This window comes from Cokeromyces recurvatus, assembly GCF_025118155.1.
Source record: "Cokeromyces recurvatus strain NRRL 2243 chromosome Unknown BX663scaffold_16, whole genome shotgun sequence".
In the NCBI taxonomy this organism is placed as follows: Eukaryota; Fungi; Mucoromycota; class Mucoromycetes; order Mucorales; family Mucoraceae; genus Cokeromyces; species Cokeromyces recurvatus.
The window spans coordinates 524,699-538,395 of record NW_026251402.1 but is presented as its reverse complement, the minus strand read 5'-3'; the positions used below and the strand labels follow the sequence as shown (position 1 = coordinate 538,395).

Here is a 13,697-nt window from a genome sequence, read left to right as displayed (position 1 = left end):
AAAAGAAAAAAAACAAAAACAAATATAGAATGATGTTTGCTAAAGATAGAACGAAAGAAAAAAAAAGTACTACACTATTAATAGTAGTAGCAGTAGTAGTAGCTTATCTAAAAGTAAAAGAGAGAGCAATAAAGTCTACTATTCTAGTTTTTTTTTATTATGATGCTAAAAAAAAATGACGAGATATATACATCTTAAAGCTGTTATTGTATAATAAAATCTCTTGGCTTATGAAAAAATGACTCTAAAATGTATCCTTTACGTAATAGCAGTAGATCGTCATTATCATAGAACTCCATCTAATAACGAAAATAGAAATATAAATAATAAAATTGATTTTTCTTTTTTTTTTTTTTTTTTTTTTTTTTTTTTTTTTTGTCGTGTAAGCTTAATGTATTAGAAATAAAAAAAAAAAAAAAAAGTCTTTTCTTAGTTTCGATATTCATGATTATCGTTACACTGAATAGAGTAAAGAAAGTAGAGTGTGGTTATTTCTATCTAAAATTGAATAATGATACATGTGTATATGATTCTTTTATTTATAGTGAGCGTACTTTAATAAAATAAAGTTTGCAATAAATACTATTCTTTTATTATTGTATAAAGCTAAAGTAATAAAAGTGGGTATGCATATATGTATATTTTGTTTTATTTTGTTTTATTTTATTTTCCCTTCAAGTAAACACAACACAATACACACACACACACAGAGAGAGAGTGTGCGAGTGTGAGTGAGTGAGTATGCGTGTGAAAGGAGGGGAAAAGGCGGTAATGATATGAGTTTTTTTTTTTTTTTTTTTTTTTTTTTTTTTTTTTTATAGCCAATGATTAAAAGATAAAGTGGATATACTTGATGCAAGTGCCTGTTGATTAGATGAAGCACATTCTGAAGCACGAGAGCAATTGTTTTTTAAAGCACATTCAGTAAGATTACCACCATTTGATCCTGAACAACTATTCGTTGGAGCGGTTTTTTTCTTTAACAATAGCTTTTGATTTCTAATGGCTTGTTGCTTTTGTTTAATACTTTTGCCGTTACCACAACATTGTCCACCATTCTTTTCTTTATTCACTCCACCACAACATCCATTCTTTCCCTTTGTAGCCAACGAACATGTATCTTCAGTACATTGACACTCTGAACTATTTTCTTCTTCATTTATCGTCTCTCTTGATCTATACTTTGGATCTTCCATCACATCTCTTGTTTGTCTTAATCTCTCCTTTTCTGTTAAACTAGGCTTCTGAAGAAAGACTAGTTTTATAAAATTACCAAAATCACAAGCTAAACCTGATCCATCCAGGGGTATAATATGACGTACTGCTGAAAATGGTAAATTTTCACTTGCTTCTAATCTATCTTCTTCTTCTTCTTCCATATCTTCTTCCTTTTCTTCTTCTTCTTCTTTATCTACTTTTCTTCTTGTATACTCATGATCAATTGAATGCGCATGAATTCCTTTATATTTTAATTGATCTTTTATGATTTTCTCGTCATGTTTTGAACCAGCATTTGATGAAGACGACAAGGAGAAAAGACCGAAAAATGAACTCTTTTGTGTTTGAGAGGATGGCGAGTCTGGTTGTAATTGGATATCTTGCTGAGGATCATCCAAGATAAAGGTCTCAAGAGGAATTTTCATCGTAGTTGTATGCCCACTTTCATCTACAACGGATGGATCATAATATTGTAAAGATGCAAACCATGCCTCCCATTCACCATGTTCCTTATGTGATTGTTCAAGTTGACGACGGTGTTGTTGAGGTTGATGATGACGACGACGACGACGACGTACACCTGCTAAAATCTTGTCACAAAAGATCACACCATGCCCCGCTGGTTGATCTACTTTACCAAGAAAGGTGGGCTTTAGTTGAATATGGGTATCATCGACTAATTGCTCAATATCAAGTAATTCCAAGGTATCCTCAGATGGATTTGTATTATTTGTCTTGGTATGATTCATATGTTTCCTTTTCCCTGCTATCATACTCGCATTTTCTCCATGCTGACTAGATTTTCTTCTTCTTCTTCTTTTATGACTAGTGTTGCTGTTATCGTTATTCATAGTAGCCAAGATAGCAGGATCACCATCTTCATTATTATTATTATTCGTATTACTACTACTACTAACTGAGGTTTTACGATGCTTATATTGTTTACGATGATAATCCTTTGTGCATAACGTACAAGTACCTTCATGATTGTTATCAGCACGCTCTAAACGCCATGCATGAACCTTATTGTCCATGCTACTAGATGCAATTAAAAATCCATTTCCAAAACAAGTATCACAACCACGACAAAGACCGGGTCCATTCTCTACTTCACAATAACGAGTGACTGCTACTTGATAAATGGCTCCATGATGATCTGATATACGGCGAGAATGTGAAGAAGTAAAAGAGGATGGTGGATCAGATGAATGATCATCATCATCATCATCATTATCATTATCAGAGGAATCACTTGCACGATGATTTGATAATTTGGAGAATTGACGAAGAGGACCTCCTACATGATTAGCATCGATACCAAGGGGATCATTTGATAAAGATGACCTTGATTTACCATACGATAATGTACAAACAGGTTCACCTGTTTCAAAATTCCATGCTTTCACAGAACCATCACTATAGCCGATCACCAAGATGCCCATACCTCCAACAGGTGCCTCAGTGGCAATGGATGTAACAGGATAATTTTGTTTAATAGTATACATTAAAGTCCAACGCGTTGTTTGTTGTCTATCCAGATCTTCTTCTTCTTCTTCTGTATCCTGCTGTGCGGTTCGTTTGGTAGCATGAACGACTACGACTAATCGACGTTCCCAACAATTGACTGTACCGTCTTTGGATGCGGTGAAAACCCAAGTGACCCCCAATTTACGATGAGGTACCTTTGAATCCACCACATGCAATTGCGTTATCTCCTTGGTATGACCCGTTTTAACTGTCTGAATGCATTCACCCGATAAAATATTCCATTCATGAATAACACCACTTTTATGAGCAGAGATAATAAAATTTTGAGATTCCTCTGTATCTGACGTTCGACAACGAGCAGCTGCTTCAGCAATGATAGGATGACAATATTCAGCAATAGCACCCATGAATCGAATAGATAAAATAGGATCCATACGACCCTTTTTTTTCGTTGTAAAACTCAAGTTAGAGAAAGTACCTGCATTTGTAATATCTTGATTGAATCGATGACGAAGATGAGAGGATGATTCTTGTTGAACCTCTACTGAAGGCGTATGAGGATGTATATCCATTTCTCTAAAAAGAAGGCCAGTATTTGCATTCCAGACACGAATCATACCATTATCATAACCTGCAGCTATCCATTTATTTCCTTGATCCATTTTAACACAACGAGGCTTTGAAAGATAATTTTTAGATAATAAAATAGCCTGATTTGATTTCTTTCTTTGTTGTTGTTGATGATGATGATGAACAGATAATTTCCTTTTGTCGAAAGAAGAGAGAAATGGGTTTAGAGTCGCTTGAAGACCACCACCACGAATAGGGAATAATTTATCAAGTCTTGCAGCCCATGTAGCCTTTTTAGGACTTGCATTCCATAAGATAATACGACCATCTTGACCACAAGAAACTAAACTATGACCTGCATTTGCATCTAAACCTTGAATATCAGCCACATGTTGATGACTTAAAGTACGTATCTGGACCGTCTTGACATTAGAACGATATTGTTGTTGATTAAAAATATTTTGAACAGCAATTGCACCACGATGATGTATACCATCTGCATCATATTCCTTATTCAAGCCTTCATAAGCTTGACCTTTAATTAAAGTATAATAGAGACATCTTAAAGGAAACCAACGAATTAAAGTCAAGACCATTTGATTAAAATAGCGAATAAGAAGAGGTACCAACCATTGTTTTCGCCATTTAGGAGTCATCCAGGTAATGATCCCGATCATGACCAAACAAAGAATAAAGATAGGGATATTGATGCTGAGTATAAAGGTAAAGAACTTTTGTAAGATAGAAAAGATGAACATACGAAAAAGAGAAGAACGATGCTCAGCTTTATAACGAATCGACATTGATTTCATTTGATATAAATATTGTAAACGATTTAAATGGTTCTTAGCGCGTTTAATATCTGAATCATAGATAATTAATTGAGGTGGTTGAATTTGAAGCCAAGTAATATCCTTTTGTGGATTTACAGTAGACCAAAATTGATCTGATAATTGACTTAAATCAGGTTGATAATTAAAAAAGTGTGCTTGCTGTTCAATTGTATTTGATGAAGATAAAGATGTATGACTATGTTTTTCTTTAGAACAAAACAAAGACAAGGCAAGAACGATTAAGCATAGCTACGGAAAGAAAAAAAAGACAAGTAAGTCTTGGAAAGAAAGAAAAAAAAATAAAAAGAAGAAGAAAAGATGTATTACCATGAACGCGTTATAAACTCGATGTGTTTTAAAATCTTTACATTCTGCACAAGATTTTGAATCTTCTTTATTTTTTGTATCTTGAATAGGACAAAAATCAGGATTCTGTCTTTCTTTTTCGAAATCAAAGCCAGAGAGTTCATGAAGTCTTTTAGACATTTGACGATCATCTAAATCAGCCAACTAAAAAAATAAAATGGATTAGTTAAAAGAAAAAGGAAAGAAAGAAAGATATGCATATATACACATACCTCGACTCGTTTAATGTCAATTGAAAGTATAGCTATAGTAAACGTCATTTCTAATATAAAATCTACTAATAATGCCATTTTTGCAAATACACAAAATTCTTTTATCAATTCAGTATCCATTTGTGATCCAATATGAAGAATTAAAAGTTCTGCTGTAAGTGTTGCAGTCATGGGGACACCGACATTTTGTAACCCTAAAAATATACAAATATGTATTTATATATATATTTATAAGCAGTCTGATTATATATATGTAAATATACATATATGATAAGGATAAAATACCTCTATTGATTTTTTCCTTTACAATCATGTCACAACCAGCATCAATAACAGCATTCGTTAATAAGAATATATTCTCCAATGAACCAATGTTGATAACTAGTAATAAAAGATACCAAGGTACAGAATGAAATGACATTCCCAACTTGTCAAAAATGCCCCAAGTCGTTGTGAAACAAGCAATAGATAGAAAGATAGAAGCTAAACCAAATGTATAACCTGATTTCACTAAATTTGATTTTCCAAATGTATATGAAACTAAGAAAAAGATTCCGATATAAACTAGAATAGAGATTTGGACTTTATACGAGATATCATAAGGAAGTAAATTAAACTATATATCAAAAAAAAGAAAAAAAAATTGTTTCAGTTCAAATTTTGTTAATTAAACCCCACCCCCTGATTTTTTTTTTTTTTTTTTTTTTTTTTTTTTTTTTTTTTTTTTACTTTATATTGTATCATTTGTGGCAAAATATTTGATGAGGCAGACCAAATAAAGGAGTCACCTTCTTGTTGAATATCCAAAATATGAAGCTTTAATTTAACTTGTTCTAAAATTTTATTCCAAATGAATACAGAATTGCCATGTTGTGTTTGATTTAATATAAATGTTAACAAGACAGCATCTGCTTTAATGAACATTCCCTTAGAATCAAAAGTAGCATTTGAATAAACTGAATAAGGATGCGTGTCATATTCTGGATAATGATGAATATACGTTTTTGATCTCCAACTAGGTTCATCTTTTAATTGGTTAAAAGATGGAGCAAGAATTAGACAATGACCTCTATGTTGATAACAGATAGTAGCCAAAGAAACAGGAGCTGCTTCACCATCCATATTAACAACCGTTGTTGTGATCATTTCATAAATTTTTTTTGCCTGTTCTATTAATTCAAAATTAACAGACTGATCTGGTAAAGATAAACGTATTTGTTCTGCTATTAAATAAGTAGTTGGCGGTTGTTGATTAAGGGTAAAATTATTGAATTGAACATGAGCTGAAGCATGCCAACATTGGGAATCCAAAGAAGTAGATATATGAGATAAAGGTATATTACTATTCGAAGACACAACATGGTGAAAATATTTGGATATGATTGGTAATGAAAAATAGGATATAAAAGAAAGAGAAAAGAGTAGTAATAAATAAGTTCGAGAAGAAACTAGTTTTCCATAATTATAATAATAATTTGATAGTTTTTTAACTATCGTTTTTGCAGCCCTGATAGGCATTTAAAAATAAATAAAATAAATAAAATAAATAAATAAATAAAAAATATATAAAAATATATATTTTGTATATATTGTATATTTGTATTAATATAGGCAGTTTTCTTTTTTTTAAAAAAAAAAAAAATACAATAAAAAATTAAAAAAATAAAATAAAGAGAAAAAGAATAAAAGAGGGGTTTGCTGGGTGGGGAAAAAGAAAAGTTAAGAACAAAAAGATATACCGAATTTTGATTGGATATAACTTTTTAATTTTTTTTTATTCATGTCTGGGCTTTAACGATTCGTTCCTTAATTTTTGACTCCTCTCTTTTTTTTTTTTTTTTTTTTTTTTTTTTTTTTAGTTACACGCTAAAATGTGGTATTTGCGTTTATCTAGATAACAAATGCACAATAGTCAAAAATATTAAAAAAAATGGGAGTTTTTTTTTTTGTATTATTTAATAATAATTCGTTTATTAGAGTAAAAGAACCTATACACAAATGTCATAAAAGTTATTTATTTTAAATAGTTTATTTTACTATTTCTTTAACTTTAAATCAATAAAGCAGTCGTAATAGTCATGGAATGGTTGTACAACTCAGTCAGATAAAACTATTTTTAAAGTCCTTTTTTATACATGTATTTTACTTTTTTTTTTTTCATAATAATGAACACGAGTTATATAATAGGATAGATAGAATGATAAAGTTTTTTTTTTTTTTTTTGAATAAATAAATCAAAATAATAACAATAATAATAATACAAATATATACACACAAAAATAATAATAACAATAATACTAATTTATACAATGACAATGGATTCGTAATTAGGAAGTGACGGTGTTAAAGTACAGGGAACACTTGAACGTAAAGCAGTTCCATATGAGGGTACACGAGAAATATCAAAACCCATCCAAGGCAAGGGTTCGGGAGTTAATAAGTCGTCTTGTTGTTGATGATTAGACAATGTTGATGATAGTGAGGAATTCGAATCAATTGAAGGTAATGAATTTGTTCTAGGAACATGTATTAAAGGGGTTAAAGTTTCAGCATCACAAGGAATTGATCTCCAAGCATCTTCATAAGCAGGTAACTCATTTCCATCCTCTTCGGGAATCATCGGAGCTATAATAACTGGAATAGCAGCTCTTAATTCTAATAGCATTATTGATGATTAATAAAAAAAAAATTAAAAAAAAAATTAAAAAAATAAAAAAAATTTCCAGTCATTTTACCCGAAATATGACCATCCGCATTCTGTAAGGCGACAATAAATTTAAGTTTATGCTTTACTTGAATTAATTCACCGCACATATCATAATGAACGTGTTGTTGTTGAGTGGTAGAGATTGGTAATAATTCAGTTTTTGACCAATGACCTGTATCAGAATTAAATATGAATTGATCGTCACGAATATAATTAATTAATCGACCTTCAGTTTTATGATGATGATCTAAAGTACGAAAAGTAATGTATTCTTTCAAGGAACAGATGACTGATTTAATTTTAAGGTGAGAGGCGATAGGTAATAAATCGAAAGAAATTGGGATATGTTTGTTGAGACTGTAGACTTTACTAGGGATACTAATATCATAGGCTATTTTATCTGTCCAAATATTTGAAATAATGATAGATTGAGATAAATCTAAGGATGTTGGTAACATATGTCTAATAATCTTAATATGTCTTCTATCTACATAATTCATAGAAAACGTAGGTCGATCACAATAAGCTTTTAATTTATACTGAACTTGTCCCATTTCATGATAGATTGATTCTGGTAAATTTCCTGGAATAGGTATAGCAAAATCCCTATTTAAGAAATAGAAACAGATATAGAATTACTATAAAGAAAAAAAATACACTTGTTGTATAATTAATTTTACCATTTATATCGACCTGAACATAATTGATAAGCTTTCTTTTTTAACTCTAAAAATGTCCATTCCTTTTCAATAATTTTACGTTCAGATTTATAGTGCTTTTGATGGGTTCCAAGACCTATTGTTTTATATCAAACTTTTAGTACACTCTACTCTTTCTAATCATTATCGTCTCTACCTTCTACCCAATTCACGCTTGTCGTACCAATGAATTTTAATGTAATCGATTTCACTTTTGTAAGTTCATGACAAATAAATAAAACGCTTCCTCTTAACATAACACCTGCTGACTCTTCTGCTGTACCTCGTAATATAACTTCATCATTATCTAAATGAATTTTAAATTCGGGCGAATGTATAGGATGTACGTTTAACATGAAATAGTTTACAGAATAAAAAGAAAAAGAAAAAGAAAAAAAATTGTCTTAATTGCTTCCCCCCTCCCCTTTTTCTTATTTTTATAAACCCTTTATATTTGATAATAGTTGTCTTATTTATTTCAAACCCCGATTTAAATGTTGCTGAATAAATAAATAAAAATAGAGATATTATCTACAAATAGACAATAACCGTGTTTAAGATTCTAAATGAGCTAAAAAAATAATAATAAAAATAATAAAAATAATGAAAGAGAGAGAGAGAGAGAAAAAAGACGACATTTCAATACTACATAGAATGAAGAACAAGTCTTTTCTTTTTTTTTGATTAAAGTAAGTAACATTGCTACCATAGTTGAAACAAGTTTACTATAATGTGAATAAAGGAAAGAAAGAAAGTAAATAGGATCTTCTATAGTAACAATAATATATAATATATTTAATCATATGCAATGTAAATATGTTTAAATTAGTACTCTTTTCACTAACAACAACCATAATCACTACTATTGCTTTAAAACCCAAAAATAATCTATACCAATCATAAAGTGGATTTATAATATCTAAAACATCTATTTTCCTCAATTTTAAGAAAAATTTTGTTTAAGGCTTATTTTGGCTTTGAAGATATTTTCATCCATCATGTTCGTCTTGGCAAAGAAATCATTATAAAATATTTACATCTTTATGTGCTTTTTAAATAATAATAACCATCTCTTTGAAAGAACTCTCTTTCTCTGTCTCTCTCTCGGGGAAGAAGAAGAAGAGAACATACAAGTCATATTATGAATTATTGAAGGGGAGCCAGTTAAAACTGATCCAATAAAAATTGGGCTTTTCTTATTTGTATACGTTCACGTTCAAAAGTGGACATTCACGTTCAGAATAAAAATTGAATACATCTATTTATATAACTATATGCACTACTACTACAATAACAATAATATCCTTACATCTATTTATGATTGTGTGTGATACAGAAAAAAAACATATATTTATATATAATTTGGAATAAATAGAGCTATTATACTTTCCCCTCCCTCCTTCTCTTTAACAGTAAATAGTGTTCAATTATTTAGTTTATTATTATGTCTTTTATAATGAGGTTGATCTTTGATTAAACTGTGTTTGCCAAGCATAATTAGGAAGTCGTAACATGTTTTGCTTCATCATAATTTCATAATCAGTTTCAGGATCTAATGCTTCTATTGTATTCCAAAATTCTTCAAATTCAGCATCTCTGCTTTCTTCAGCTGGTCGTATCCAAATTTCTTCTCTTAATCGTTTATGCTATTTATTATTACATTATTACTAAAAAAAAAATCCTAAAATCCCTCTCTCTTTATAAACTTTTTACCCTTTCTCTATCTTCTTCCATTCTTCGAAGTATATCTTCCTTTGAAAATGACTCTGTTGAATTTGATTGGGATAAACTTGTACTATTTTCCATTCGTTAATCCATCTATAGATAAATGTATATTCTTTACTTTTGTTTCCCACTAACCTTGAATTACGTTTTAATAAGGGTTTTTCTGCTTCCTCAATCTCAGCAATTTCAAAATAACCTTTTCGTTTCCAATTATTTAAAATCTAATAACAATACATTAATTTAATAAGAGGTTAATTCTTTCGACTTATCATAACCAACCTTTTGTGTACTGGGTATATTGAGAACTCCTTTGGGTCCATTAGCAACTACAGCATGTATGATGCGAGATAGATCAGGCCGTGTTAGATTTATATAGCCAGAATATTTTGATTTTTGACTTGCCGAGAATATGGCATCCAATACATAAATAATATTTAACCTAGCGTTTAAAGACGCCTACAAAAGAAATACATTTACAAAAAAAAAAAAGGCAAATTAAAAAAAAACATGACAATAATGGAGACAATTTAAATTATGCAGTATTTTAAAATATTTATATATTATTTTATACATAAAAAGTATATACACATTTTTTTTTAAAAAAAAAAAGAAACATTAAGATGATCAAATAGAAAAAAAAAAAAAGAGTAAAAAAAAAAAAAAAAAAAAAAAAAAGATAATAGAGAAAGAAAGAAAGAAAAATTCAAGAAAGTAGTTGTGAATAAATACATTTTTCTTTTAACAATATTATTAGTGTCTCATTTGTATTTAATCCTACTCTCTTTTCAATCTCTTTCCTCCTCCTCCTCCTCCTTCTTCTTTTTTTTTCTTTTTTCCTCCTTTATTCTATTTATACCTATAACTGTTTTCTAAACTATATCTATTTCTCGAATGTATATACCAAAATAACAATAAAGTAATTTGGCCATTTATATTCTTACCTTTTCAAGTTGTTCTAAAAGGCAATTGTATAAATCTTCAGATAATTTGCGATGACGCATTGCAAATATAGCAACTTTATGTATAGATTGCTGTGATGCATTCAACTTGTTCAATAATGATAGAAAATGCAAACGACATTCAAATGGATCCGATTCTTCTGACATTTCTTTCTTTTTCTTTTCTTTATATATATAGAGAGAGAGAGCAATAAAATATAATGTTTATATGTAAAAAAGGGTCGCTCAGTTAAAACAATAAGTTGGAAAAATTCCAGTTAAAGCAATAATAGTCTGTGACTGTTATTTGTGGCTTTTTTTTTCTTTTTTTTTATTATTTTTTTAAAGAAACAAAAAGGGTCTATTTCTGTCCTCTTGTTTAGAAATTGAACATGAAGTTAACTCCAAAGTATATATCTGAGATTTATAAAGATCAATCAATTGAGACTTTAAAAGAAATCAATGCTTCGAAAAAAGGCATTAATAGCATTGACGATATATCTATTTGTAAAGAACTTCGTAAATTAATTCTATCCAATAATGAACTTGAAGACGATGCTTCCATTGCCGGGCTGAAAGATCTTGAGCAATTAACACTTTTGAATCTTTCTCATAACAAATTTAAGGATTTTACCGGATTTCAGCATTTTAAAACTTTGAATGGTAAATCCCTTGTTATATACATATAAATATCTATATTACATGTTTCATTTGGGTCTGATTATGCTTTCTTTGTCTATAGTGCTTAATGTTAGTCATAATAAATTAGTTCACATGAGTCCACACCTTACTCGTATTAAGCAGTTAAAAGCTCTCATTTTAAATAATAATGAATTGTTGGAAATTGAAAATATTGAATCTTTGCATCAATTAAATACCTTGGGTAAGTTGAATGGACACATGTTTGGCCTTATCAAATAATATTATATTTTATTCATGTATTTTTTTTTCAAGTTGTCTCTCATAATAAAATCGATACTGTACCAAAGTTATCTAGCAATGCTGAACTCACAAAATTTTCTGCTGCACACAACCAATTAACCACCGTTCCCGACTTTACTTATAACCCTTTATTAAAGGAAATTCGATTAAATGACAATAAGATTACAGAGATACCCGAATCACTAAGAAATTGTAATTCCATCGAAGTTTTAGATTTTGGTAATAATCAACTTTCTGAATGGAAAGATATTGCTGCTCTTGGTTCTTTACTGAAACTTCATAATCTAAATTTAAAGGGTAATCCAATTGCGAATAAAAAAGATTATATTGAAAAGGTAAGCAGAATTTTTTTTTTTTTTTTTTTACCTTGAATACTATATGTATAGATCATTATGAATTAAAGCCCCTCCTTTTTTTCGTTTCGTTTCGTTTCTTAGATACTTGAACTTGTACCTTCACTTCGTATTTTGGATGGTGAAAGATTTGATCCTAAATTTTTAGAACGAAAGAAAAAACAACGAGAAAATATTAATCTTATCGAAAAAAAGCAACGTATTAAACGTATAAAGCTTCAAAAGAAAAAGAAGGAATTAAAGGCAGCAAAGGAAAGTGATGTAGAAATGACAGAAGCAGTTAATAAAGTTCACAAACCAAACCGATCTGTAGTTGCTGAAGTGACCAAGATTAAATCAAAACGTCCTGCTGAAAAAATGGAGGAATCTGGATTAAAGAAGAAGAAGAAGAAGTTGACAAAAGAGAATGATCCTTTCTTCTTGACATCATCTTCTAAAGAAAAGAAGGAAATGGCTAAGAAGTCAACTGCTGTTCATACTGTAACTGCTACTACTACTGCTGCTGCTGCTGCTACTGCTACTGCTACTGCTACTGCTTCTAACAAGACAGCTACTACCACAGAGTCTAAAGTGAAAGCGACGTCATCTGAATCTACAACTGTCCCTTCTGTTCCAACTACTCCTCCTCCTGTACAGACAAAGGCACAGACAGGTGTAGTTGGTGTTGTTGATAAGACGAAGAAAGCTAAAAAGCCTAATAATAAGACGACAGAAGATATTGTTGCTGTTTTAGAAAATGAAAATACAAATGAAGATAGCAATACGGGTACTGGTTTAGATGTTGGTGGCTGGGATTAGATAAAAGTTGCATTCTTATATCATGTACAAACTTAACTCATAATAAAATTGCACATAAGTTATATTTATATCTTTATATCATGGTCTCTCTCTCTCTCTCTCTCTTTTAATACTTGGACTTTTCCTTATATATAAATATAAGCGTATGAATTGGGTCATTCTTATTATGATCAATAGTACCAGTTTTTCTGATAAATCCATAAGTATGATAAAATCTACCTCTTCTGGTAGTATTCGCATCGAATATTCTGCCTCCCGTCTAACAGAGAACTGATGATAATCAGTGGCTGTATTTTATCAGTCAAAAATAATTTTAAAGACATTTACGTCAAAATCCATGATAAATTACTCGACTCTAGTAAAAACCTAATATTTGCCAGAACAAACAATAATCCTGTTGTATTGATAATGAAAAAAAAAAAAGTGATATTTTTGAAAGAGAGGCTTTGTTTCAACTCAATTGATAACTATTTTCAATGTTTGTCTATTAAGACGAATTTTCGTTGAAAGTTGCTATGTCTTTTATAAATGTCAGTATAATCTTTAATACATAAATGTTTATATTTTATTGAAAACTAAAGAATACAAACCTTGGTTTATAGATCAAGACATATTTATGACTTGGTGGAAACCTTTTCTCTCTGTCCTATTTGTTGGTGAGTCTTACCATGAATGAGATTATACTATTTTGCTGTAGTTTTGTTCAAATGATTGTCTAGTTTAATCCAATATAGTGGAGAGAAAGAAGAAGAAGAAAAAACGAATAGATAAAGTTGATTGTAATTTATTTCCAAGCAGTATTCATATCTATTGTATCTTCTTCCCTTTTTTTTTTCTGTCACATTTAGT

General features: G+C 29.9%; 4 protein-coding genes across 4 annotated transcripts; 1 reads left to right on the top strand and 3 right to left on the bottom strand.

Moving 5' to 3' along the window:
* Positions 1-815: 815 nt before the first annotated feature.
* On the bottom strand, positions 816-6,309 carry BX663DRAFT_543886 (uncharacterized protein; the record flags this gene model as incomplete). The annotated part of the gene is made up of 5 exons (XM_051530860.1): positions 5,417-6,309; positions 4,973-5,303; positions 4,688-4,881; positions 4,437-4,619; positions 816-4,358 (listed from the first exon to the last, which is right to left on the bottom strand). Exons 1-5 carry the CDS (start codon positions 6,203-6,205, stop codon positions 816-818), a joined length of 5,040 nt encoding a protein of 1,679 aa, XP_051381970.1. The 5' UTR covers positions 6,206-6,309.
* Positions 6,310-6,989: 680 nt separating this feature from the next.
* Positions 6,990-8,448, bottom strand: BX663DRAFT_436565 (uncharacterized protein; the record flags this gene model as incomplete). Its single annotated transcript, XM_051523188.1, has 4 exons — positions 6,990-7,342; positions 7,423-8,000; positions 8,075-8,189; positions 8,250-8,448. The coding sequence occupies 4 exons, from the start codon at positions 8,446-8,448 to the stop codon at positions 6,990-6,992; spliced, it is 1,245 nt and encodes a 414-aa protein (XP_051381969.1).
* A 961-nt stretch (positions 8,449-9,409) lies between these two features.
* Positions 9,410-10,995, bottom strand: BX663DRAFT_513139 (CTD kinase subunit gamma CTK3-domain-containing protein). Its single transcript, XM_051528098.1, has 5 exons — positions 10,759-10,995; positions 10,097-10,273; positions 9,953-10,038; positions 9,806-9,887; positions 9,410-9,738 (listed from the first exon to the last, which is right to left on the bottom strand). Exons 1-5 carry the CDS (start codon positions 10,921-10,923, stop codon positions 9,544-9,546), a joined length of 705 nt encoding a protein of 234 aa, XP_051381968.1. The 5' UTR covers positions 10,924-10,995; the 3' UTR covers positions 9,410-9,543.
* A 126-nt stretch (positions 10,996-11,121) lies between these two features.
* BX663DRAFT_513136 (uncharacterized protein) lies at positions 11,122-13,013 on the top strand. Its single transcript, XM_051528097.1, has 4 exons — positions 11,122-11,418; positions 11,498-11,638; positions 11,710-12,032; positions 12,135-13,013. The coding sequence occupies exons 1-4, from the start codon at positions 11,148-11,150 to the stop codon at positions 12,846-12,848; spliced, it is 1,449 nt and encodes a 482-aa protein (XP_051381967.1). The 5' UTR covers positions 11,122-11,147; the 3' UTR covers positions 12,849-13,013.
* Positions 13,014-13,697: the final 684 nt, after the last annotated feature.